This window comes from Bufo gargarizans, chromosome 1 (assembly GCF_014858855.1).
Source record: "Bufo gargarizans isolate SCDJY-AF-19 chromosome 1, ASM1485885v1, whole genome shotgun sequence".
NCBI lineage: Eukaryota > Metazoa > Chordata > Amphibia > Anura > Bufonidae > Bufo > Bufo gargarizans.
Genome location: NC_058080.1, coordinates 379,829,934 through 379,857,793, shown reverse-complemented (window position 1 = coordinate 379,857,793; position 27,860 = coordinate 379,829,934). Strand labels below are relative to the sequence as shown.

Here is a 27,860-nt window from a genome sequence, read left to right as displayed (position 1 = left end):
CGGTCAGATAGACCCTTATCAAATCATCGCTGCAAAAATAGTACAAAATAGAAATATATTAGTGCTAGGGATTAGGAGTAAATAAAATTAAAGGGAGAAGAATAAAAAAAAAAAAATGGTAAACTAAACCTGCGAGATCATATAGTGAGCTAAAATATCAGGGAAATAAGGAACGAGGTCCGTAGGACAAATTGAGTATAGGTAGTGTATAGCTGGACGGCTGCACATAGTATCGTAGACTGATATGTGGGGAAACCAGTGTGGCAGGTGGAAAAAGGAGAGCACTAATGATAGTGCTGCCAGGATGCCGCTATGGAGTAAAGGCTTACTTTAGGAAAGGAGAAGAAGGTGTCTAAGCCCTGGCATCCCACGTGGAGGACGCTGGACCGGGAGACAGATGGCTGCAGTAGGGGGCCGCGGGGAGAAAGGGACGCTGAGGACCGGATATCCGGCCATAAGGTGGGGATAGCGAATGAGCAATGTGTTTATGGGGTGGCGGAGGCCATATTGAAAATGGGCACAGGAGGAATGGGGCAGGCGCAAGCACAATAGCTATGGGTGGGGGAGGTGGCCATATTGGAAATGGGCAAGTGTGCGCCAGAGTATGTGTAAAGAAGGACAGCAAGAAGAGAGGCATGTGTGAAGGTAGAAACGGGGTAAAAATTGTGTATACGAGAGACAAGATGAAAGTAAAAGGGAAGTGGAGTGAAGTGAGATGCCAAGGAGGAGATAGAGAATGAGGTGTACATACTGATGTAAGGGATATATGGAAGATGAGAGGGAAAAAAGGAAGTGGTTGTAGAGAATGAGAGAGAATGTATGAGAAGGGATCAAGGAATAGTAAGAGGAAATGATGGGAACAGAGGAAGGTGTATGAGAAAATGTATGGTAACAATAGAGAATAAAATGTATGTAGATGTGGTAGGTATGTAAGGGAAGGAGGAGGGATAAATGTGTGTAGAAAGAAAAAGGAGATGAGAGAGGGTTGGCGGTAACAGAAATCGGATGTGTGTGCTGTGTAGTGAATAGTGTAGTGTGCACAGTAGTGAAAGAGTAAGAGGCGAAGATTACTGTAAGCAGACTATGAAGAAAAATTAGAAAAAGAGAGGGAAGAGAGAAGAAAGGAGGGACCTCATGCTACCTGACGTATGGGGGTGCAGAAAAAACATTGTTTCATCACATCTGCAAAGAAGAAAGCATAATTAGTATATAAAGGTGATACTACACAATAAACAGACTACTAATACAGGAAATTATATTCTCGGTTAAGTCCACGGAGTGAGAGTGTGCCAAGCGTATGAATCCAGTAGGAGTCGCGTTTTAGTAGCGCAATGTGGTTCCCTCCTCGTCTGGGTCTTCGTACATGTTCAATAATTTCATTCATATTGACTATTACTGGGTTCTCTCCCTTATACCACTATAATTTTTGGAGATAGCACCCTCTTCCTGATGTCTACAGGTATTTTCGCTTATAGCGATGAGACGGCTGACACTATACTGTCACAGATAACTACATCCGGTGAATTTCTACGCACCCCTACGCAAGATCTTCGCAGTCGTGACTTGGAACGCAAATTAAAAAAATGACTTGCACATGAATTACATATTGCCACATTAGCGGAATACCATAGACTAAGCAGAATCCCAAGGGGACTCAGATGCCATTTACGCCCCACAATTTTTGCGGATGACAAGGATTTTAGAGTTCGCTTTCGGCAGATCCTAAATAAATGTTCATTGGACTTAATCCTGTTAAATCTGGAATTTTTGCAGAAATCTATAACTAAAACTAAGGAAAGCCTTGTAACCATTGAAACACAACTAAAGGCTATTCTCAGTCCTGAAGACCTTACAGCGCTGAAGACAAAGATTGACCGGACAATCACCAAGCAATGCAAGATCCTCCAGGTGAGAAAACGCACAAAATTCCAATACCGACGATTACACAACCAACAGAGTATAGTGATGGCAGGACTCCCGATCCTACAACTTGGCAAGATCCTCAAGGGACAAACATCACTTCAACTCCAGCAGCGACACCTCATTGGGCTAGAGACAACCGACACCTTTTTTAGGCCCACGCAGAGGACAAGGAAACCGGTACGGAGGTCGCAACGCAGCAGACGAGCGCACAAGGAACATCCAGACCAGATCTCAGGTAAGACACCAGACTTAGTATTTAATATCTCATCATGCACACTAACACCACCTGAACTGGCCATCCTGCAGAAAGGCCTATCTTTCTGCCTGGTACCAGAGTTGGATACCTTTAATCTGGAACAAGACTTACATAAGTTCTACAGAACCTTACGACTAAATACCCATTTTGGACTGCAGGAGCCTTCACCTACACTTAAGGACATAGAGAGCACCACATCACCACAGGTAACCTTTGATACACTAGGCTTGAGAATACCTAGTAAATTCAACCCACCACAAACCTATCATGCCAGATTGGCCTTATAGTTCACTCATTGAACGGGACATGCAGCAGGTCATTAAAGAATATAAACATGGGGATTATTTGATTAAACAGAATCTTACCAAACAGGAACGTGACGCCATTAAATCACTCAAGACCACTTACAGCGCGTTATCACATGACCCTGCGATAACATATGGTCCAAAATACTACAGACCCTTGATAGGGACTATAGACAAAAAGACATACGATTTTCTCAATAATCCCCACCCCATCACTCCAGTGTTCTACATATTGCCCAAAAATTACAAATCCCTAATAAATAAAAAAAAATGGAAGACCCATTGTTGCCTCCACTGATTCCATCCTCGCCCCTCTATCTATCTTTCTGGAAAAAATACTGACACCTCTCACTCGCATGTCATCATCTTTTATTCTGGACACAGGACATTTTCTGACTATTGTCCGCAACCTAGCACAAATTCCTCCAACCAGTCTTCTTCTTACATTAGACGTCAACAGTCTCTATATATACATCAGACACAACCTGGGAATAGAAGCTACTCATAGAACCTTAAGTAGCAGCGCTACCTTACCCTCCGATTCCATCTCCCTATGTCTTGATCTCCTGTCTCTGGTACTCAGAGAAAACAATTTCTTATTTGGGGACACCTTTTACAAACAAACGTGTGGCACCGCTATGGCTCCAATGTGGCTCCGCCTTACGCTAATACGCACATGGCACAGTTTGAATCAGACTTTGTATATGTGAACTCACTTTTTCAACAATATGCCCTTTGTTGGCATCGATGACATTTTCTGCGTCTGGACAGGTCCCCCCAATACACTCACGCATTTCATGGACATCATAAATCAAATTAGACCAGAACTTCAATTTACGCTACACTACGACTCCAATTCCATAAGCTTCTTAGACACTCTGATCATCAAGGATGACAAGGGCCTACTTTCAACTGACTTATACTCCAAACCCTCAGATAGAAATAGCCTTTTCCAATACACCACTAAGAAATCACTACCACATTCTCAATTCACAAGAATACACTGTATTGTCTCGGATCCAATACAGAAAGAGACAAATAACACAAATGAGCCACAAATTCAGTGAGAGAGATTACCCCGGGACACTACTCAAAACAGAAAGCTCGGTTCAAGTCTCCAGCCATCTGTACGAGAACTAATAACTTCGAACAGGGTCGCCTTTATCCATACCTATCACCCCATTGCACCCAAAATACAACAGGTGGTTCGCAAACATTGGCCCCTACTCCACAAAGCCTATCCCACTGTTAAAAATTTTAAGAAACCTGCCCTCCTGTGCCTTAAGAGACCAAACAACATTCGGAATCATCTAATTAGGGCCGACATAGGCATCCAGTCCAACAAATCGAGACAACTCCTGCAGACTAAAAGACAAGGGACATTCCCATGCCTACATTGTGCGAGTTGCACCGATATACTAAAAGATAATATCTTCCATCATCCACACACAGGCAAAGCATATCCTATCAAGGACTTCTTCACATGTGACATCTTAGTCCTGTATTTAATCAACTGCCCGTGCGGTCTCTTATATATCGGCGAAACCCTACAAGCCATAAGAGATAGGATTTCAAGCCACAAATCTACAATTAGATGTGGCAAGACTTTGCTTCCCCTACCGGACCATTTCAAGAACGCCGGCCACAACGTATCGTAACTCAAGCACCAAATTAGTGAACCTGTACCAAGACCTAGACGAGGAGGGAACCATATTGCGCTACTCAAAAAACGTGAATTCTACTGGATTCAAACACTTGGCACACTCTCACCCCGTGGACTCAACCGAGAATATAATATCCTGTATTAGTAGTCTGTTTATTGTGTAGTATCACCTTTATATACTAATTATGCTTTCTTCTTTGCAGATGTGATGAAACAATGTTTTTTCTGCACCCCCATACGTCAGGTAGCATGAGGTCTCTCCTCTTCTTTCTTCTCTCTTCCCTCTCTTTTTCTAATTTTTCTTCATAGTCTGCTTACAGTAATCTTCGCCTCTTACTCTTTCACTACTGTGCACACTACACTATTCACTACACAGCACACACATCCAATTTATGTTACCGCCAACCCTCTCCCATCTCCTTTTTCTTTCTACACACACTTATCCCCCCTCCTTCCCCTACATACCTACCACATCTACATACCTTTTATTCTCCATCATTCCCATACATTTACTCATAGACCTTCCTCTGTTCCCATCATTTACTTACTATTCCTTGATCCCTTCTCATACATTCTCTCTCATTCTCTACAACCACTTCCTTTACTCCCTCTCCTCTTCCACATATCCCTTACATCAGTATGTACACCTCATTCTCTATCTCCTCCTTGGCATCTCACTTCACTCCACTTCCCCTTTACTTTCATCTTGTCTCTCCTATACACCATTTTTACCCTATTTCTACCTTCACACATGCAGGGCCGGCCTTAGGTGTTCAGGCGCCCTGTGCGAGCTAACCTTGTGGCGCCCCCCCCCCCCCCCAAAAAAAAAAAAAAATGCTTGTTGCTGGCATCATGGCATAGGCTGGCTGACTATCCAACCAAGTAGTTACCAGCCCTCACACCCCAAAGGCCGGTGTAATGTTATACTTCCCTAGTTCGTGAGATTTCCCTACCCTCGTCACTTCCGGTCGCACCGGACATGACGTGAGGAGGTGTGCAGCATCGCGCAGGCGCACAACGACAGGTTAGGGAAATTTCACAGCAGCGCATGCGCCAGGAGCCTCGCCGGCGGTTAGGGTAGGGAAAAACTATGGGCCAATGCGCAGTGATCGGATGGATGTTTTCAGCTGAACACCGGCCGACACTGCGCATGCACCGGGAGCCTCACCAGCGGTTAGGGAAGGGAAAAATTTACGTACGGGCCAGTGCTTTTTCCCTACCCTAACCGCTGGTGAGGCTCCCAGCGCATGCGCAGTGTTGGCTGGTGTCCAGCTGAGAAAATTAGTTTCCAATGTAGTATTAATAACTAAACAATTAAATAATAAACATATTGCATTGTCTACTTACCACCAGGACAATAAGATGATCTGGACTCTGGCTGCAGTCTGGCTCTGGGGACTCCATTGTCACTCTCATTATTCCCCCCCCCCCCCCCAATCACTCTTATTATTTCCCCCCCTCCGCCATCACTCATTATTCTCCCCCCCATCACTCTCATTATTCTCCCCCAATCACTCTCATAATTCCCCCCCCCCCGCCCTCACTCTTTATTTTTCCCCCCCATCACTCTCATTATTCTCCCCCCCATCACTCTCATTATTCTCCCCCCCATCACTCTCATTATTCTCCCCCCCATCACTCTCATTATTCTCCCCCCCATCACTCTCATTATTCTCCCCCCCCCCATCACTCTCATTATTTCCCCCCCCCCATCACTCTCATTATTTCTCCCCCCCCCCATCACTCTTATTATTTCTCCCCCCCCATCACTCTCATTATTTCTCCCCCCCCCCATCACTCTCATTATTTCTCCCCCCCCCATCACTCTCATTATTCTCCCCCCCCCCATCACTCTCATTATTTCTCCCCCCCCCCATCACTCTCATTATTTCTCCCCCCCCATCACTCTCATTATTTCCCCCCCCCCATCACTCTCATTATTTCTCCCCCCCATCACTCTCATTATTTCTCCCCCCATCACTCTCATTATTTCTCCCCCCCCCCATCACTCTCATTATTTCTCCCCCCCCATCACTCTCATTATTTCTCCCCCCCCCCATCACTCTCATTATTTCTCCCCCCCCCATCACTCTCATTATTTCTCCCCCCCCCCATCACTCTCATTATTTCTCCCCCCCCCATCACTCTCATTATTTCTCCCCCCCCCCCATCACTCTCATTATTTCTCCCCCCCCCCTCACTCTCATTATTTCTCCCCCCCCCTATCACTCTCATTATTTCTCCCCCCCCCCCTATCACTGTCATTATTTCTCCCCCCCCCCCCTATCACTGTCATTATTTCTCCCCCCCCCCCCCCTATCACTGTCATTATTTCTCCCCCCCCCCCTATCACTGTCATTATTTCTCCCCCCCCCCCCCCCCTCCTATCACTGTCATTATTTCCTCCCCCCTCCCACTCTCTTTTCCACCTCTAGTGTAGCGTGGCCGAGCTCTGTTCGATCCGCGGTACAGGAGCATTTGTTTCCTGTACCCGGCCGGACTGACAGGAAGTGCACACTAAGTGAGCACTTCCTGTCAGTCCGGCCGGGTACAGGAAACAAAAGCTCCTGTACCGCGGATCGAACAGAGCTCGGCCACGCTACACTAACAGCACACAGCAGGCGCAGGCAGGCGCTCAGCCTCAGCCACTCAGGCGGCGCAGAATGAGGGGCGCCGCCAGCCGCCCGAAGTTTTTTTTTTTAAACCGCAACGTGCGCCCCCTGCTGAATACAGGGGAGGGGGAGATGGAGGGGGCGGGGGCCCGCCCGCCCCGTGGGAAAACATAAGTGCCGCCTCGCCTGCCCATATTACATTGCGGGCTGTCGGCCGCCCGGCGCCCCTGTTGCTATGGCGCCCTGTGCGGCCGCACAGCCCGCACACCCCAAAGGCCGGCCCTGCACACATGCCTCTCTTCTTGCTGTCCCTCTTTACACATACTCCGGTGCACACTTGCCCATTTCCAATATGGTCACCTCCCCCACCCATAGCTACTGCGCTTGCACCTGCCCCATTCCCCCTGTGTCCGTTTCCAATATGGCCTCCGCCACCCCATATACACATTGCGCATGTGCTATCCCCACCTTACGGCCGGATATCCGGTCCTTAGCGCCCTTTTCTGCCCGCGGCTCCCTACTGCAGCCATCTCTCTCCCGGTCCAGCGTCCTCCATGTGGGACGCCACCGCTTAGACACCTTCTTCTCCTTGCCTAAAGTAAGCCTTTACTCCATAGCGGCATCTAGGGCTGCAACGATTAATCGATAATAATCGATAACTGGATTCGTTGTCGACGAATCCAGTTATCGAATAATCGCCGATTCGTTGCTATGCGGGCGGGCGGTTTACTTTAAGTCACTGCATCTTTATTTTACCTTACAATCGTGACGCTCCAGTAACAACTAACAAGCAGAGTGGAGGGCGGCGTTACGTCACTTACTCATGTGACGCGCCTGCTCCGCCTCCTTCATTCATAAAGTGGGCGGAGCAGTGCGTCACGTGAGTAAGTGACGTTACGCCGCCCTCCGCTCTGCCTGTTGTTACTGGAGCGTCACGATTGTAAGGTAAAATAAAGATACAGTGAGTGATTAGTCTGCTGTGAGCAGCAGGGCCGGGGCTGTTATGGGGAGGGGGAAATCTGTCTATGGCACTGCTATGGGGAGATGGAAATCTGTCTATGACACTGCTATGGGATCCCCCTCTCCATAACAGCGCCACCCACAGATCCCCCTCTCCATAACAGCGCCACCCACAGATCCTCCCCATAATAGTGTCGTCCACAGATCCCCCCATAACAGTGCCATCCACAGATCCCCCTCTCCATAACAGCGCCACCCACAGATCCTCCCCATAATAGTGTCGTCCACAGATCCCCCCATAACAGTGCCATCCACAATTTGTTTTAATATGGCCTTTGAACATAATTTTTCAAGTAAAATCATATAAACCGCTTTTGTTTTTGTTTTGTAATTTTGTCGTTTTTCCCGATTAATCGAAGAAATTAATCGGCAACTAATCGATTATTCAAATAATCGTTAGCTGCAGCCCTAGCGGCATCTCAGCAGCACTATCATTCTACCTATGCGATGCGATCGCATTGTCTCTCCTTTTTCCCCCTGCCACACTGGTTTCCCCACATACTATCGGTCTGCGATACTATACATTACTCCTGCCACTTATTTTTCCACTGTACTCAGCCTTGTATCACCTCTCTTTTCCACCTCTACTCCTGGTCGTATAGACCCCATGCCTTATGACATGACCTCAGCTGTCCAGCTGTCTACTACTTATATTCTATTTGTCTTATGGACCTCGTTCCTTGTTTCCCTGGAACTATAGCTCACTATAGGTGCAATGTATATGTGCAGCCGTCCAGCTATACACTACCTATACTCTGTTTGTCCTACGGACCTCGTTCCTTATTTCCCCTATATTTTAGCTCACTATATGATCTCGCAGATTTAGTTTACCATTGAGTTTTCTTTTATTCTTCTCCCTATAACTTTATTTACTCCTAATCCCTAGCACTAATATATTTCTATTTTGTACTATTTTTGCAGCGATGATTTGATAAAAGGTCTATGTGACCGAAACATCTCCTCAAGCAATCGCAACGTTAAATGCTTCATCTATAACACATATGAAGATTTGTTCATATATATATTTTTTTATTTTTACTTATTTCAAAATAATCTTTTTGATTACATTCCTGAGATACATACCTGTGTGGTATATAGGAGCATTAAATCTACATTTGGATACTACTTTGAGAGTGCGTGGTTTAATTCATTTTGACTATTACTGGGTTCTCACCCTTATACCACTGCACCTTTCCCCAAAGGAGCGGATCTTCCATCTTCTCTAACCCTGTTGAGATCCTATGACGGATCTCAATAGCTGAAAGGGAAAGTGCAGATGTGAAAGTAGCCTAATCCTATCCATATTGCTAAAACTAAATATATATTCACAATCCCTAACACTGTCTCTGTAAGACCTTAGACCTTTTGTGTCTAATTGCTGTGTTTGTGACAGTCACGTCCTATCACATTAGTGGCTAAGCTCAGAATGGTCTTGGAACCTTACATAGTGCCTAGTATACAAGTCAATATCCTCCCTCCTAATTAGCTGTGAGGCTGACTGCAAGGCTGTGTGGGCAAGACCGCTGGCCACCTCTCCACCCAGGGTCATGTAATCCTCCATCTCCATTTTCCTTGCCCTGTATCCCCCACTAGTGTATTGGATTCCATATGTAAAATGCCATTTTTGTGTGATTGGCCCAAATCAAATTGCCAAAACTTTGGCTTTCTTTGGAAGTAGAATTTTTGGGACATTGATTATGAATTTGATTCATTTAGAATTGATTAAGTCATCTCTAGTGTTAGGCTACATTCACACGTCAGTATTTTTCTATATCCCGATTTTCGTTCCTTTTTTTGCGGATCCGTTGTTCCTGAAAATGTTTCCGTATGTCATCCGTTTTTTGCAGATCCGCAAAAAACGGAAACATGTATAAATTTCAATAAGCAAATAAAGTTGTTTGGATTTCTTTGAAGAAAAAATAAAATAAAAAATGAAAATGTAATTTCCAGGAACGGAATCCGCATAAAACGGATGACATACGTAATGACATCCGAATGTCTTCCGTTTTTTGCGGATCCATTGACTTTGTATTGTACCAGTATCTGAATTTTGTGGAAAAGAATAGGACATGTTTTATATTTAAACGGACATGCGGAACGGAAAAACAACGGAAACGGACAGCACACATTGTACGGAACAGATCAGGAAAGAAAAAACGGACGTGTGAATGGACCCTTAATGTGTATTTAGTTTTTCTTATGGCATTTTTTATAATGGCTTTTTAAATTTAGATCTATAAAGGAAGTGAAATTAAAGGGGGTATATACTCTCCTTTTTAAAAGCACATGTCTTGCGAAAGCCACAAAAATGTATTTATAGGTATTAAAACATACTATTTCTAAAAAAAATAATATATATATACAGGTCCTTCTAAAAAAATTTGCATATTGTGATAAAGTTCATTATTTTCTGTAATGTACTGATAAACATTAGACTTTCATATACAAACCGGACTCCAAAAAAGTTGGGACACTAAACAAATTGTGAATAAAAACTGAATGCAATGATGTGGAGATGGCAAATGTCAATATTTTATTTGTAATAGAACGTAGATGACAGATCAAACGTTTAATCTGAGTAAATGTATCATTTTAAAGGAAAAATACGTTGATTTAAATCTTCACGGTGTCAACAAATCCCAAAAAAGTTGGGACAAGTAGCAATAAGAGGCTGGAAAAAGTAAATTTGAGCATAACGAAGAGCTGGAAGACCAATTAACACTAATTAGGTCAATTGGCAACATAATTGGGTATAAAAAGAGCTTCTCAGAGTGGCAGTGTCTCTCAGAAGCCAAGATGGGTAGAAGATCACCAATTCCCACAATGTTGCGCAGAAAGATAGTGGAGCAATATCAGAAAGGTGTTACCCAGCGAAAAATTGCAAACACTTTGCATCTATCATCATCAACTGTGCATAACATCATGCGAAGATTCTGAGAATCTGGAACAATCTCTGTGCGTAAGGGTCAAGGCCGTAAAACCATACTGGATGCCCGTGATCTCCGGGCCCTTAAACGACACTGCACCACAAACAGGAATGCTACTGTAAAGGAAATCACAGAATGGGCTCAGGAATACTTCCAGAAATCATTGTCAGTGAACACAATCCACCGTGCCATCCGCCGTTGCCAGCTGAAATTCTACAGTGCAAATAAGAAGCCATTTCTAAGCAAGATCCACAAGCTCAGGCGTTTTCACTGGGCCAGGGATCATTTAAAATGGAGTGTGGCAAAATGGAAGACTGTTCTGTGGTCAGACGAGTCACGATTCAAAGTTCTTTTTGGAAATCTGGGACACCATGTCATCTGGACCAAAGAGGACAAGGACAACCCAAGTTGTTATCAACGCTCAGTTCAGAAGCCTGCATCTCTGATGGTATGGGGTTGCATGAGTGCGTGTGGCATGGGCAGCTTGCATGTCTGAAAAGGCACCATCAATGCAGAAAAATATATTCAGGTTCTAGAACAACATATGCTCCCATCCAGACGTCATCTCTTTCAGGGAAGACCCTGCATTTTTCAACAAGATAATGCCAGACCACATTCTGCATCAATCACAACATCATGGCTGCATAGGAGAAGGATCCGGGTACTGAAATGGCCAGTCTGCAGTCCAGATCTTTCACCTATAGAGAACATTTGGCGCACCATAAAGAGGAAGGTGCAACAAAGAAGGCCCAAGACGATTGAACAGTTAGAGGCCTGTATTAGACAAGAATGGGAGAGCATTCCTATTTCTAAACTTGAGAAACTGGTCTCCTCGGTCCCCAGACGTCTGTTGAGTGTTGTAAGAAGAAGGGATGCCACACAGTGGTCAAAATGGCCTTGTCCCAAGTTTTTGGGGATTTGTTGACACCATGAAATTCTGATTCAACATATTTTTCCCTTAAAATGGTACATTTTCTCAGTTTAAACATTTGTTCCGTGATTTATGTTCTATTCTGAATAAAATATTAGAAGTTGGCACCTCCACATCATTGCATTCAGTTTTTATTCACGATTTGTATAGTGTCCCAACTTTTTTGGAATCCGGTTTGTATTTTAGATTCATTACACACAACTGAAGTAGTTCAAGCCTTTTATTGTTTTAATATTGATGATTTTGGCATACAGCTCATAAAAAACCCAAATTCTTATCTAAAAAAATTAGCATATCATGAAAAGGTTCTCTAAACGAGCTATTAACCTAATCATATGAATCAACTAATTAACTCTAAAAACCTGCAAAAGATTCCTGAGGCTTTTAAAAACTCCCAGCCTGGTTCATTACTCAAAACCGCAATCATGGGTAAGACTGCCGACCTGACTGCTGTCCAGAAGGCCATCATTGACACCCTCAAGCAAGAGGGTAAGACACAGAAAGAAATTTCTGAACGAATAGGCTGTTCCCAGAGTGCTGTATCAAGGCACCTCAGTGGGAAGTCTGTGGGAAGGAAAAAGTGTGGCAGAAAACGCTGCACAATGAGAAGAGGTGACCGGACCCTGAGGAAGATTGTGGAGAAGGACCGATTCCAGACCTTGGGGGACCTGCGGAAGCAGTGGACTGAGTCTGGAGTAGAAACATCCAGAGCCACCGTGTACAGGCGTGTGCAGGAAATGGGCTAAAGGTGCCGCATTCCCCAGGTCAAGCCACTTTTGAACCAGAAACAGCGGCAGAAGCGCCTGACCTGGGCTACAGAGAAGCAGCACTGGACTGTTGTTCAGTGGTCCAAAGTACTTTTTTCGGATGAAAGCAAATTTGGCATGTCATTCGAAAATCAAGGTGCCAGAGTCTGGAGGAAGACTGGGGAGAGGGAAATGCCAAAATGCCTGAAGTCCAGTGTCAAGTACCCACAGTCAGTGATGATTTGGGGTGCCATGTCAGCTGCTGGTGTTGGTCCACTGTGTTTTATCAAGGGCAGGGTCAATGCAGCTAGCTATCAGGAGATTTTGGAGCACTTCATGCTTCCATCTGCTGAAAAGCTTTATGGAGATGAAGATTTCATTTTTCAGCACGACCTGGCCCCTGCTCACAGTGCCAAAACCACTGGTAAATGGTTTACTGACCATGGTATTACTGTGCTCAATTGGCCTGCCAACTCTCCTGACCTGAACCCCATAGAGAATCTGTGGGATATTTGGAAGAGGAAGTTGAGAGACGCAAGACCCAACACTCTGGATGAGCTTAAGGCCGCTATCGAAGCATCCTGGGCCTCCCATAACACCTCAGCAGTGCCACAGGCTGATTGCCTCCATGCCACGCCGCATTGAAGCAGTCATTTCTGCAAAAGGATTCCCGACCAAGTATTGAGTGCATAACTTAACATAATTATTTGAAGGTTGACTTTTTTTGTATTAAAAACACTTTTCTTTTATTGGTCGGATGAAATATGCTAATTTTTTTAGATAGGAATTTTGGGTTTTCATGAGCTGTATGCCAAAATCATCAATATTAAAACAATAAAAGGCTTGAACTACTTCAGTTGGTGTGTAATGAATCTAAAATATATGAAAGTCTAATGTTTATCAGTACATTACAGAAAATAATGAACTTTATCACAATATGCTAATTTTTTTAGAAGGACCTATATACAGGTCCTTCTAAAAAAATTAGCATATTGTGATATGGCATAGAGGCAATCAGCCTGTGGCACTGCTGAGGTGTTATGGAGGCCCAGGATGCTTCGATAGCAGCCTTAAGCTCATCCAGAGTGTTGGGTCTTGCGTCTCTCAACTTTCTCTTCCCAATATCCCACAGATTCTCTATGGGGTTCAGGTCAGGAGAGTTGGCAGGCCAATTGAGCACAGTAATACCATGGTCAGTAAACCATTTACCAGTGGTTTTGGCACTGTGAGCAGGTGCCAGGTCGTGCTGAAAAATGAAATCTTCATCTCCATAAAGCTTTTCAGCAGATGGAAGCATGAATTGCTTCAAAATCTCCTGATAGCTAGCTGCATTGACCCTGCCCTTGATAAAACACAGTGGACCAACACCAGCAGCTGACATGGCACCCCAGACCATCACTGACTGTGGGTACTTGACACTGGACTTCAGGCATTTTGGCATTTCCCTCTCCCCAGTCTTCCTCCAGACTCTGGCACCTTGATTTCCGAATGACATGCCAAATTTGCTTTCATCCGAAAAAAGTACTTTGGACCACTTGAGCAACAGTCCAGTGCTGCTTCTCTGTAGCCCAGGTGAGGCGCTTCTGCCGCTGTTTCTGGTTCAAAAGTGGCTTGACCTGGGGAACGCGGCACCTGTAGCCCATTTCCTGCACACGCCTGTACACGGTGGCTCTGGATGTTTCTACTCCAGACTCAGTCCACTGCTTCCGCAGGTCCCCCAAGGTCTGGAATCGGTCCTTCTCCACAATCTTCCTCAGGGTCCGGTCACCTCTTCTCATTGTGCAGCGTTTTCTGCCACACTTTTTCCTTCCCACAGACTTCCCACTGAGGTGCCTTGATACAGCACTCTGGGAACAGCCTATTCGTTCAGAAGTTTCTTTCTGTGTCTTACCCTCTTGCTTGAGGGTGTCAATGATGGCCTTCTGGACAGCAGTCAGGTCGGCAGTTTTACCCATGATTGCAGTTTTGAGTAATGAACCAGGCTGGGAGTTTTTAAAAGCCTCAGGAATCTTTTGCATGTGTTTAGAGTTAATTAGTTGATTCAGATGATTAGGTTAATAGCTCGTTTAGAGAACCTTTTCATGATATGCTAATTTTTTTAGGAATTTTGGGTTTTCATGAGCTGTATGCCAAAATCATCAATATTAAAACAATAAAAGGCTTGAACTACTTCAGTTGTGTGTAATGAATCTAAAATATATGAAAGTCTAATGTTTATCAGTACATTACAGAAAATAACGAACTTTATCACAATATGCTAATTTTTTTTGAAGGACCTGTATATATATAAAAAAAAAAAAACGGCGGCACCAGTAAACTGGCTCAGGTGCAACGTTCAAGGGAATGAGCTTACCCTTAATATATACCAGAAATAGGACAGCACTCCAAGACTTGAAAAAACTGTGTCTTTATTCACCCATGTGAAGCAGTAGCGACGTTTCAGCTCACAACTGAACCTTTCTCAAGCACAAACTCTACACATATACAACTAAAAAAGCCATAAAAATGCATTTGAAATAAGAAATAACACAAGCATTTTCTTCTGGAAGTTTTCCACTGGAAAAAAACACTAAAACAAATAAGTGGGAAGAATGCCTTTGGAGGTAAATGTTTGTCAATGGGATAGAGGACAGGTGCAGTTAGTATTCGTCCGTAGAGGAAAATAGTGGACATAACACATGGCAGGGTAAGTATAACTTTATGCAGTTTTTAATGCCTTTAGGGAAGGAAAGGAGAAAGGAACCTAGCAAGAGTCTATTGGTATAATAAAAATAAGCAAAAACCAACAGCAACCCTAATGTGAAAAGTCCTATGGATCCCATTAGGATGCAGAGTGATCTGATAATAAGAAAAATTGTCTTTATACAGAGTGGTGGTGGCGGTGAGGAGAGTGGTTGTAGTCCTCACGGTGGCTAACCATGCTCCAGCTCTCTTCCAGGCCTGGCAAGCAATAGTTACAGGGGCACAACCCTTCTTCCCCTTGAGGCACACCCTGGACTTTAGGGTGTCCTGCCTGCTGGTGGCCGGGGGTACCCTTGATGTTGGATATTGGATAGCGAGGTGCAAGGCAGGGGAGCAGGTGACCAGATCTGATGTGGAGACCAATGACGTGGCCGGCTTGATTATAGTAAAATAACGTTTTTCTTTACCTGAATAAACCATTCATGTCACAGTGCAAATAAAAGCTGTAGCCACAGTTCTCAAGTATTTCACAGATTAGGCTTCTCCAAAGGCTAGGTATAGGGATGGCTATAGTGGTGGTCCAGCCTGAGTCTTTCTCAATAATTACAAGCAACCTTTCCAATTGACCAATATTTCTCTGCAATGCCCAACTGTGGGGTGCAGTCCTAGACTGGATGGCCAGTCTGTATTAGTAGTGTGGCGGGCGCCAGAAGCAATATAACCCAAACCACATGCAGTAAAGTTTGAACTGTATGCATGCCTTACCTTTACTGTCTCTGTCCAAGCAGTGTCCCTTTATGGTTCTCAACCTTCTGTAAAATTGCAATGCTTCTTTCCCTAAGTTTGGTTCTTAGCAAAGTTACTTTGGCATCTTGATCCCCCCTGGAAAATAATTATTTTCTACTGCTTTAGTTTATCTGGCTTACACACCAACATCAGCATACATCTTCCCTCAGCCTACTACCTGGCAACTATTACAAAGGACTGCCAGTTAACTGTTTCCTCCCATTCACAACCTTTTGGAATATGTAGTGCATGATTAACATTTCAGTACCCATCCTAATAACTTTAGAGGTGAACAATAGTCTATAAGAACATAGCACATAACAACTCTTTAGCAGTGAACCATTAATTGGTATTTTATTTTCAAGACTTGATTATTTACCAAAACATTTTACTCAGCATATTCTTTAGATACCTTATTTGATTTTTTTAATATTTGATCATTAGGAATCAGCATCTAGATACAATAATCTTTGGAGGTAGGACCATTCAACATCAAAGGGGTTTTCCAAGAGTTTCTAACTGATGACCTATCCTCAGGATAGGTCATTAGTATCTGATCAGTGGGGTCCAACACCCGGCACTCTCGCTGATCAGCTGTTTGAGAAGGCAAGGTCCACCGCCTTTTTACTGCTTTTCCTAGGCCAAATGACGACACGTTCATGCGTCATGTGGCCTAGGAGCAGCTCAGTGCCATAGAAGTGAATGTGGTCTTGAGGATAGGTCATCAGTTAGAAACTCTTGGTAAACCTCTTTGATGTTAGATGGTCTACCTCCAAAGATTATTGTATCTAGACGCTGCTTCCTAATGATCAAAGGCCCTGAGTTATCAAATTGGTTTTGTGTTTATTGCGACTTTTCTATCATTTTACTTGCAAGACAAATTTATCAATAATCTAATAATAAATAGGCCAATAATATTTTTTGTGCCTGCTATGTCAGTTAAAGAAATCCAGCTGTTTTGTGGACGTTCCTAATGAATACATTTTTTTTATCATTGGGACAATTGAAAAAGTCTCATAAATTGTCACAACTGGTTTCCACTGTGCTCTGTGCTACAGTGCCTTGCAAAAGTATTCACACACCCGCCCCCCCCCCCTTGACTTTTTTCGTATTTTGTTACATTACAGCCTTAAGTTCAATGTTTTGTTAATCTGAATTTTATGTGGGTTTAGAACACAATAGTCTAAGTTGGTGAAGTGAAATGAGAAAAATATATAAATAAAACTATTGTTTAGAATAAAAAACTGAAAATTGTCATGTGCTTATGTATTCACCCCCTTTGTTAGGAAGCCCATAAAAAGCTCTGGTGCAACCAATTACCTTCAGAAGTCACATAAGGCTCCATTCACACGTCCGCAAAATGGGTCTGCATCCTTTCCGCAATTTTGCGGAAAGGGTGCGGACCCATTCATTCTCTATGGGGACGGAATGTGCTGTCCGCATCCACATTTGCGGATCCGCACTTCCGCATCCGTGCTTCCGTTTCCGCAAAAAAATAGAACATGTCCTATTCTTGTCCGCAATTGCGGACAAGAACAGGCATATTCTATTATGTCGGCAATGTGCGGTCCGCAAAATGCGGAAAGCACATTGCCGCTTTCCGTGTTTTGCGGATCCGTGTCTCCGTGTATCCGCAAAACACATTGCGGACGTGTGAATACAGCCTAATTAGTCAAATGATATCCACCTGTGAGCAATCTAAGTGTCACATGATCTGTCATTACATATACACACACCTTTTTTGAAAGGCCCCAGAGGCTGCAACACCTAAGCAAGAGGCATCCCTAACTAAACACTGCCATGAAGACAAAGGAACTCTCCAAACAAGTAAGAGACAATGTTGTTGAGAAGTACAAGTCAGGGTTAGGTTATAAAAAAATATCCAAATCTTTGATGATCCCTAGGTGCATCAAATCTATCATAACCAAATGGAAACAACATGGCACAACAGCAAACCTGCCAAGAGACGGCCGCCCACCAAAAATGACGGACTGAGCAAGGAGGACATTAATCAGAGAGGCAGCACAGAGACCTAACGTAACCCTGGAGGAGCTGCAGAGTTCCACAGCAGAGACTGGAGTGTCTGTACAAAGGACAACAATAAGCTGTTGAGCTTTATGGCAGAGTTGAGCTTTATGGCAGAGTGGCCAGAAGAAAGCCATTACTTTCAGCTAAAAACAATTAAGCGCATTGTGAGTTTGCGAAAAGGCATGTGGGAGACTCCCAAAATGTATGGAGGAAGGTGCTCTTGTCTGATGTGACTAAAATTGAACTTTTCGGCCATCAAAGAAAACGCTATCCCCACAGTGAAACATGGTGGTGGCAGCATCATGTGGTAGGGATATTTTTCAGCAGCCGGGACTGGGAAACTGGTCAGAGTTGAGGGAAAGATGGATGGTGCTAAATACAGGGATATTCTTGAGCAAAACCTGTACCACTCTATGCTTGATTTGAGGCTAGGACGGAGGTTCACCTTCCAGCAGGACAATGACCCCAAACACACTGCTAAAGCAACACTTGAGTGTTTTAAGGGGAAACATGTACATTTGTTGGAATGGCCTAGTTAAAGCCCAGATCTCACTCCAATAGAAAATCTGTGGTCAGACCTAAAGATTGCTGTTCACAAGCGTAAACCATCCAACTTGAAGGAGCTGGAGTAGTTTTGCAAGGAGGAATGGTCAAAAATCCCAGTGGCAAGATGTGGCAAGCTCATAGAGACTTATCCAAAGCGACTTGGAGCTGTGATTGCCGCAAAAGGTGGCTCTACAAAGTATTGACTTTAGGGGGGTGAATAGTTATGCACATTGACTTTTTTTTTTATTGTCCTATTTTGTGTTTGCTTCACAATAAAAAATAAATAAAACATATTCAAAGTTGTGGGCATGTTCTGTAAATTAACTGATGCAACTTCTCAAACAATCCATGTTAATTCCAGGTTGTGAGGCACCAAAATACAAAAAAAAGTCAAGGGGGGTGAATACTGTTTGTGCCACTTTCATAAATTTGGCACATGAACGTTACCTTTACACAAATATTTAAGTGAATGGGACTGAGCGCGATACCAAGCACAGCCACTATACAATGTACGGAGCTGTGCTTGGTAAGGTGCAAGAAGGCTGTGGTGCCATAAACATCTGATCAGTGGGTGTCCCGGGTGTCAGACTCCCACCGATCAGATACTGATGACCTATCCAGAGAATAGGTCATCAGTATGAAAATCTCGGAAAACCCCGTTAACTTTTCGATGATATTCTAATTTAATGAGATGCACCTGTATATGCAATGAGAAAAGATACAGGAAAACATAAAGATCCCACTCATTCCAACCATCTGAAAACTACTTAGAGCAGAAAAACAGAACTAGTAATACAATTTTTTTTGTTATATATTGGCAATATCTTAAGCTATTATTTTTATTTTGTGTAACTGTTCACCAAGGTTTACATCAAATAATCTTTTATACATTTCTGCAGGCTTCAGCTTTGGGAGATTTTCAGGGAAAATTTCAATTCATGACTTGTGCAGCAATTTGCAGAGGTGTACTGTATTTGGCTTGGATGGCATTTTTCTTGACCCTTCCAAGAAACTCAATAAATTGTGTGCACTCCAGCTTCTTGTTTCTAAAACTGCACACTCCCTTATGTAGTTATCCTCTTGCACATTTTTCTGTCTGGGCCTTCAACTTCTTTTCTATCTTAAGACTATTAAATTAAATTAAATCTTTCTTGGAAATCTGGCACACTGAGTAACTTTCACATCACAAAAACCAATAGACTGGCGATTTTTTTCAAACAGTTCAATTTTGAATATTTTCAAACCCAGTAACTTTATTATAGCCAGTGCACTACATACAGCACCTTGCATACCGCAGATTATATTTTGCTAAAGACTTATGGCAGTTTCGACCCTTTTTGAGCAGTAATTACAGGAAAATATTATTTTTCTGTCATAACAGTAAGAGTTTCTAAGTCCAGCTATCAAATCTTTAACGTAACCTTTTTTCAATTGGTCTTTATTAAAAGAAAATATGGAACCCTTTTTTCTGTACATAGTTAATATGCTCTAGTAGCAGCCTCTGGATTTTCTCTCTTTTCTGTCATTTGGGGAGCTGAGTGGCTCCTTATGTGCTCTATGACATTATAAACACTCATCAAAGCTGAATTCTTATCTTACTGATAAGAATGTGGCTTTAGTAAGTGTTTATGACCTCTTTAGTTTAGAGATAAGGGTTAGATGACTGGCACAAAGTGAAAGTACAAGTCACACAGTTAGAAAAACAGTTAGTCCTTTGTGACAGAAAGATATGAGATTGGTGCTTGTCGATACCCCTGCCAATCATTTGTTTGTAGAGACCATGGCGCTGTTGTGATCGCTGTGTTCTATTCCTAGGCCAGTAAGGTCATGATCATTGGTTACATGGCAAGGTGCAGCTAAGTCCCATTCAATGAACGGTGCTGTGATTGGTAAGCTGTGAGGAGGCTGTGGCCCTGACCAGACCACTGTGTCCTCCTCAAACAGCTAACCTGCATCGGTGCAAGGTGTCAGGAGGATAGGTCATCAATATTCCATACCCAAAAAACCTAATTTAAAGTAGTTGTGAAGGTGTACTCTCCCAGCTGCCCTGACACTGGGTGTTGAGAGATGCCTAGCAAGTATCATTCACCGGTCTTTTCTTAATTCATGGGGATGAAAGTCAGACACTGCCTTGGCCACTGTCCTGGCTGATGTGTAGTTGCTTCTTTACATACACAGTGTCTGAACGGGCGAGGTAGTATGTGCACAGTCGCTTAAAAGTGCACTGCTGATCATTGCAACCACATGTACACAGAAGTTCCTCTGCAAATAAAATGAAACTAGGGTTGCACCAGGTATCGAAGTATCGATACCCAATCGATACTTTTAGACCCAGATCGATACGGTACCGGGTCTTACTATTTAACTATACTAGACTGAGCAGCCTAGTATCAGTTAGAAAACATGGCACACGCCGCTCTCAGAGCGCGCCATGTTCTCATCACTAGCACAGTGGAGAAGGAGGGAGTCTCTCCCTCCCCACTGTGAGGCGGCTGCTGCTGCCACCAATGGGGAGATAGCAAGGAGAAAAAGGTAAGGGAATGTGGCCACTGCGCCACCAATGAATGTAAAACACATTAATTCAAGTATAGGCAGCGGTATCACAGTCCCGGCACCCGGCCTCGATAACAGGGCATGCGATCCACCGAATCTTAATGGGAACCCGCTGCCTCCTGTACTTGAACTAATGTGTTAATTACATTCATAGGTGGCGCAGTGGGCCCCCCCAGTATTATAAATTATAACCATTGGTGGCGCAGTGCGCCCTCCCTCCCCCCCCAGTATTAGTATCATTGGTGGCGCAGTGGCGACAGGGTCCCCTCCCCTCCTCTTCATTGGTGGCAGTTTTGATCAGAGCCCTAGCAGAGTAATTGCGGGGCTCCGATCAGTTTCCATGGCAGTCAGGACGCTAATGAAGCTCTGGCTGCCATGGTAAGCTCCCTGCTGCCGTGTGTACTATGCACAGGGCCGCAGAGAGAGTGTGAGATCCTATTCACCCTAATAGATCTTTATTAAGGTGAATAGGACAAGGGTTCTAGCCCCTAGGGGGGCTAATAGTAAAGGAAAAGTACCAAAAAAAAGTTTAAAAAACACCAAAATACTAAAAGCTTAAATCGCCGTAACTGAAAAAAAAATCTAAACCGTGCGATTCGCTATTTTTAGTCACCCTGTCCCCCTAAAAAATAGGATAGGACTGTTCTATTATGGTTTTTTTTTGTGTTTTATTTTTTTTGTGTGGTATTGAATGGTATCGAGTATTGCAATACTTTTTTATGGTATCGAAATCGAATAAAAGTTTTGGTATCGTGACAACCCTAAATGAAACAACACTCCATGATCACGTACAAATGTTTGGCTGAGCATATGTATTTAGTGAATGGGGATGGGGAAGAAAGACTCTGCCAGACACCTCTGTCCCCTCCAGACACATCTGACACTGAGAACAAAAGGATTGGGTAGTCTAAACCAATTGTATTACACAGGTGTGTTGCCATTACACATAGAGGCTCTGCTCTCTCTGCAACTACTGCACCCTCTGCAATTTGTTTTACAGGACCAGGCGTGATGATGTTACATTGCCTGTCCCTTTCAAAGTGCAGCAAGCCTAGCACCTCTAGGTGTAATGGCAAGCCCCTGTTGCTCCTACAGGCTCATATATTAGCAGAACATTTTTCTCACCATTGAGGGCACATATGAACATGGGACCAACTCAGATGCCTTCCGTTGCCAAGTGCACATGTAACAGGTCAGCCAGTTTCATAGGTACAAATCTGCTGATAGATGCCCCTTTAGGCTCGTATACGTAAGTATATTATTTTCCCCTACAACCTTAGAGTTCCAAAAGTCATAATACAGCACCCATGGAAGTACAGTATATGGAGCCCTACTATACCTCTGTAACTTCATACATGCTAATGTGATATGCTCTGTGGGATGCTGTTTTACACTGGTATTATTCTAGCAAAGTATACCTTTTTAATATGTCATCATACACGGCAAACAGAGTGGGTATAGCCTTATAGTAGGGGGTCAGAGGGGCTGTGTGTGCCCCCTTACCTGCTCCATGTGCCCAGCTCTGTCTAATGTTAATCACATATTGCATAATAAAAACTTGCTGTTTTCAGCATTTGCTGCCTTTTGTTTTGGGCATTTTGTGACAAATTGTGCCACACCACAGAATAGAAGATGAACATAAGTGTCTTATGGAGATGTGAAAAGTCAAATATCTGAACTGTCCTGAGCCTATATATACATCTGGTTTGTTTTCAACACTGTATACCCTAGTCCTGTAAATTAGTTGTAAGTCTTGTATTGTATGTCTAGTGTTCTGTTTGTTAACAGCAACAACAAAAAATTATGTTGTGTTTTGTCTTTGTTATGCTAAATCATCCCCTACCAGAGCTCAGAAGTAAGTTCCTCACTCCATACCCCACCACGTCTCCAATGAGTAACCTCTTCAGATGTATTGGTGCTTGCCTGCATGGGAATTGAAATAACTGCAAAAGTTGTGGTCTTCATCTCTAAAATCCTGTGGTTTTTCATTCATTCAATGAATGAGAAAACCTGCCTGTTCTTTTTATTTGCCATTCTCTGAGCATTGAGCATGCTGCTTTCTGTAATGATTCTGAGTTTTATAACCATGCTGCCTGAGAGAACCTAAAGACACCGTGCACAGATTATATAGAATTTGTAATACAGTACATTCTGTAGTTTAGTTATCAGAAATTAAATCCTTGCCTACAGAGTAGTCAGATACAGCTACAGTATGACAGAAACTAGCATCAATTATTGTCCTGAAGTAGGGCATGGGAAGCAAGTTTTTGATTCTGGTTGCTTGGTATGGGAATCATTTTATTTTACCATGTACGGTGATGAATGGTTGGTGATATTAACTTCCTGTTTGTGGCACATTAGTATATGTGAGGGGGGAAACTTTTCAAGATGGGTAGGGACCATGGCGGCCATTTTTAAGTCGGATTGTCAATGCAACCCTCTTCTCCCACTCTTCACACACTGATAGCAACACCGCAGCAGAAATGCTAGCACAGGCTTCCAGTATCCGTAGTTTCAGGTGCTGCACAGCATATGCACCTGAAACTACGGATACTGGAAGCCTGTGCTAGCATTTCTCCTGCAGTGTGTGAAGAGTGGGAAAAGAGGGTTGCATTGACAATCCAACACAATGGGCAGCACATTGAACACATTTTATAAGTGGTCATAAACTTGTAAACAACTCATGAAAGAATAAAGTTATGTTAAAACCAAGCACAGCATTGTTTTTCTTGTGAAATTCCCAATACGTTTGATGTGTCACATGACCCTCTTCCTTTTGAAAAAACAAAAGTTGGGTTCAAAATGGCCGACTTAAAAATGACCGCCATGGTCACCACCCATCTTGAAAAATTTCCCCCCTCACATATACTCATGTGCCACAAACAGGAAGTTAATATCACCAACCATTCCCATTTTATTAAGGTGTATCCATATAAGTGGCCCACCCTGTAGTTTGGAAAGCCCAATGGAGTAGAAGCTCTTGAGCTATTATGAAAAAACTCAGCTGTAATACTGGTCTCCTTATAGGATACAGGGGGATTTTTGCGGCCACCTAACCCAGGCACATCTACAACCAATGCTACCCTGACTGTTATGTCGCTCTTTGCAATAAAGTGAAAATGAATGGCAACCATCAACCAGTGTAAATGTACTGGTAGTGTCAGAATTCCCACCAATGCTCCTCACCAGACAAATGTCGGTAGAGTCTCTCATTTAGGCCTCTTGCACACGACTGTATGGCTTTTCAGTATTTTGCTGTCCGCAAAAAACGGATCCGCAAAAAATACAGATGACATCCGTGTGCATTCCGTTTTTTGCGGAACGGAACATCTGGCCCCTAATAGAACTGTACTATCCTTGTTCATTATGCGGACAATAATAGGACATGTTCTATCTTTTAACGGAACAGAAACACGGAAATGGAATGCATACGGAGTACCTTCCGTTTTTTTGCGGACCCGTATACGGAACACAAAAAACTGAACGTAAACGGAAAAAAAAACGTTTGTGTGCAAGAGGCCTTTCAGAGCATCAATGATTTATTGTGAATAGGGGCTGTCAGACCTTCTTTACCTGAGTGTCTGCTTATGGGAGTGAAAATTAACCATGTACATTTTTTTCCTTCTCTGTTTTTTTTGGGCATCTTCCCTTTTAAGGCGTCTTTCACACAGTCCATTTGGTCAGTGTTTGAGCAGTGATTTCCATCAGTGATTGTGAGCCACAAGCAGGATTCACAGCTATAAGGTATAATGCAAAGATTTGCTCCTGTTCTGTATTTTTTACCCGCACTTGGTTGTGTCTCACGATCACTGATGGAAATCAGACGCTGACCTAACACTGATGGCCTAAGATATTAAGGAATATTTCTGATGGTTTACTTTTATGGCATATACAGTGATCGGACACACACATCTTGGCTGTTTCTTGATTCACTTGCCTGTTTCCCTTAGACCATAACAGAAAGTGAACAAAAATACATGACCACTTTTGCTATTTAGGTCCAAACCCTATTCTTGGGATTGATGAAGGTCTGAAGTATAAGACATAAGGCCTGTTTCACACTGCCCTGCTGGAGCTCTCTGGATCCGTCTTTGTCGGATGTTAGCGGAATGCATGCAGCAGTGTTTGTGAATTCAGCGGTAGCATATTTGCTAGGTAGCCTTTCAGGTATATAGTCAATTACGTTAATATCCGGCAGATCCAGAGGTCTGTGGCAGAAAGTTCTCTGCCGGAAATACTGCCGGCAGTGTGAAAAAGACCTTAGTAGTAGAAACTAATTAATCTAAAACTTGTCTTCATAAAGAATAAAAACACCCTTTTGTTAGTTCATGATAAAAGCACAAAAACCCTCCCATGGATGTAAACCAAGATGTTTTTGTGCTTTTAAAATGACGTAATGAAAGAGTATATTCTTAATGAAGACAAGTGCTGAAGAATTGGCCCACATTACTATTTTCAGTGCACCTAGACACTGTCATAAAATTGGTCCAAAATGTGGTGCAATTTGGAGCAAACTGGTGCATTTTGGGTGCAATTTGATGCCATTAGTTTTTGATAAATCCTCTGGAATTAGCTCACCATGAGGGTGTGGATTACTGGAAAAGAGGGCAGACAGCATGGGAAAGGGGGCATTGCCTAATACCGGACATTTAGCTACAATGTTCCACCACAATTCTGGTAAAAAAAAAAAATTGTCTCGAACCAAGCAGACCAATAGCTGGCATACAGCTAGACAAACATGTCTATCCCTGCATGACATTTATCATACCGCCTAAGCCACTGTGAGAAATCTGGTGCAAGTCTAGATAGCCTGTTTACGTTTATGCCATCACAGGATCAGTAAATTTGCCCCACTGATTTTTACTACTAATGTAAAATATTAATGACGATGGTGTTTATTCATACTCGCATCATCCTGGACCTGAATAGTATAGTAAGCTAAAGCTTTATACTTGTATTTTAGATTCAAACTATAAGACCCATGCCAATCCAGTGGATATGCTATAAAAATCAATCAACAGAAATCACCTTGCAAAAACATGCATGTAAGGACAGCTTTGTATTTAGCTGTATTTGGCAATCCCATAGAACCAGGTATTTCCCCATTCAAACAGGGTATTCTTGAGGTCATGAAGGTCACAGCGATCAGACCCTCATCAATCAGTTATCTCCTATCCAGTGGATAGCCTATAACTTCTTGTTACCTGGGATACCTCTTATACCTCTTTAAGTTGGCTAGGTATGTCATAACGTTAGCATGGTACACACTGCACACCTCAACAAAACGTACCAGGCAAACAATTCTGTCCTGTATTATTTTAATCATTTATTATTTTAATCCCACATTATTAGTTATGTAAGTGAAAAGAAAATGGAAACACTTAAATATAACTGTATTATAAACATGTTCTCAAATATCTTTCATTAGTTATGATGGCTCGTTTTGTCTAGGGAGCAATAATTAGGAAAAATAAAATGGCCGCCATCCTATTAGTACACACAGAACCTGTCTTAATCACACAGCAGGATGAGTTATTTTACAACACTGAGCTAAAGAGCTGCCTCATCCTCCTCTCTGATCTACTTGTAAGGTATTATGATACTGAACACAGCTGATAAGATCTTCAGCTGAATCTCTGTAGGAGTGGGGTTCGTGAGGAGACATGAAGTAGAGAGAGGAAGGAAAGGACAGACTGTGGTAATGGAGACTGCATACAAGTGTTGCTGCTCATTACTCACATTCCCACCTCCTACCTGTACTTCATGTCTCCTCATAAACTCCATTCCTACAGAGATTCAGCTGAAGATCTCATCAGCTGTGTTCAGTATCATCATCCCTGACAGGTAGAGCAGAGAGAAGGATGAGGCAGCTCTTTACCTCAGTGTTATTAGGTAACTTGTGCTGCTGTGTGATTAGGACAGGTTCTGTGTGTACTAATAGGACGGTGGTCAGTTTATTTCTCCTGATGATTGCCTACCAGAAAAAATGAGCCATTATAACTAACGAAAGGTATTTGGGAATATACTTATAATAAAGTAATATTTAAGTGTTTTCATTTTCTTAATTCCTGGAAAACCCCTTTGGCTAAACCAAAGGGCGCAGCCAGACTTTATCAGCCATAATCCAGTATAATCCAAAACAATGGCTATTATTTTATTTTCTTATTTCATCTTTATTATTGCTGTTAATTAGGCATCATGGTTTAAAATGAATGTTTGTCATAATAGGAAGCAGCATATTCACTTTAAGAAAAGGTTGGAGTGGCTGCTGCAGTTTCACTTAAACTTCTGCTTTCTATCAGAGGCGATGACAATGAAACGGGTAATTCATACTGACGCATGCAAAGATGCTTAATGTTCCTCCAATCTCTATCACAAGATATGCAGCAGTGTACATGCCTATTTCACATGAAAAGGTCTAATATTATGCTATGAAAATTCTTAACTTTTTATGCTCGCTCATTTTCAATTAACTTTGCATGAACTAATACATGAAGAACTCTGACAGCACTTAATCATCCTACTTTTTAGAAATGTTTGCGTGCTACAAGGGATAATTTTATTTATCCAGCTTCTGTTTTTGGGGTAAGGAAAGATGGCAGTTGCTTTGCATGTGTCATGTGACTGGCTCTTTGGGAGGTAGGTTTGCCATATGAACCTAATTGTTTTGTCCCTTACAGATTACGCAGTGTGAAAATGGAGCAGAGGAAGCTCAATGATCAAGCCAACACTCTGGTGGATTTAGCAAAGGTGAGCTTTACTTCCGTCATCACTAGTCGCTGGCCTGTGACTGAACATGCTTGTGGATTATGTTTAACACCTGCAACTGCATGCAGAAAGCTGACTGTGTGTTAGGACTGACTGTGTGCAACTGCATGCATA

At 42.9% G+C, this 27,860-nt stretch overlaps 1 protein-coding gene across 1 annotated transcript in view; it reads left to right on the top strand.

The window, feature by feature from the left end:
- KCNN1 (potassium calcium-activated channel subfamily N member 1) overlaps positions 1–27,860 on the top strand; it is a 238,378-nt gene that overhangs the window by 175,094 nt on the left and 35,424 nt on the right. The window contains exon 8 of the mRNA XM_044285284.1: positions 27,659–27,728. Coding sequence (XP_044141219.1) covers positions 27,659–27,728 — 70 coding nt within the window. The remainder of the gene's footprint in view (positions 1–27,658; positions 27,729–27,860) is intronic.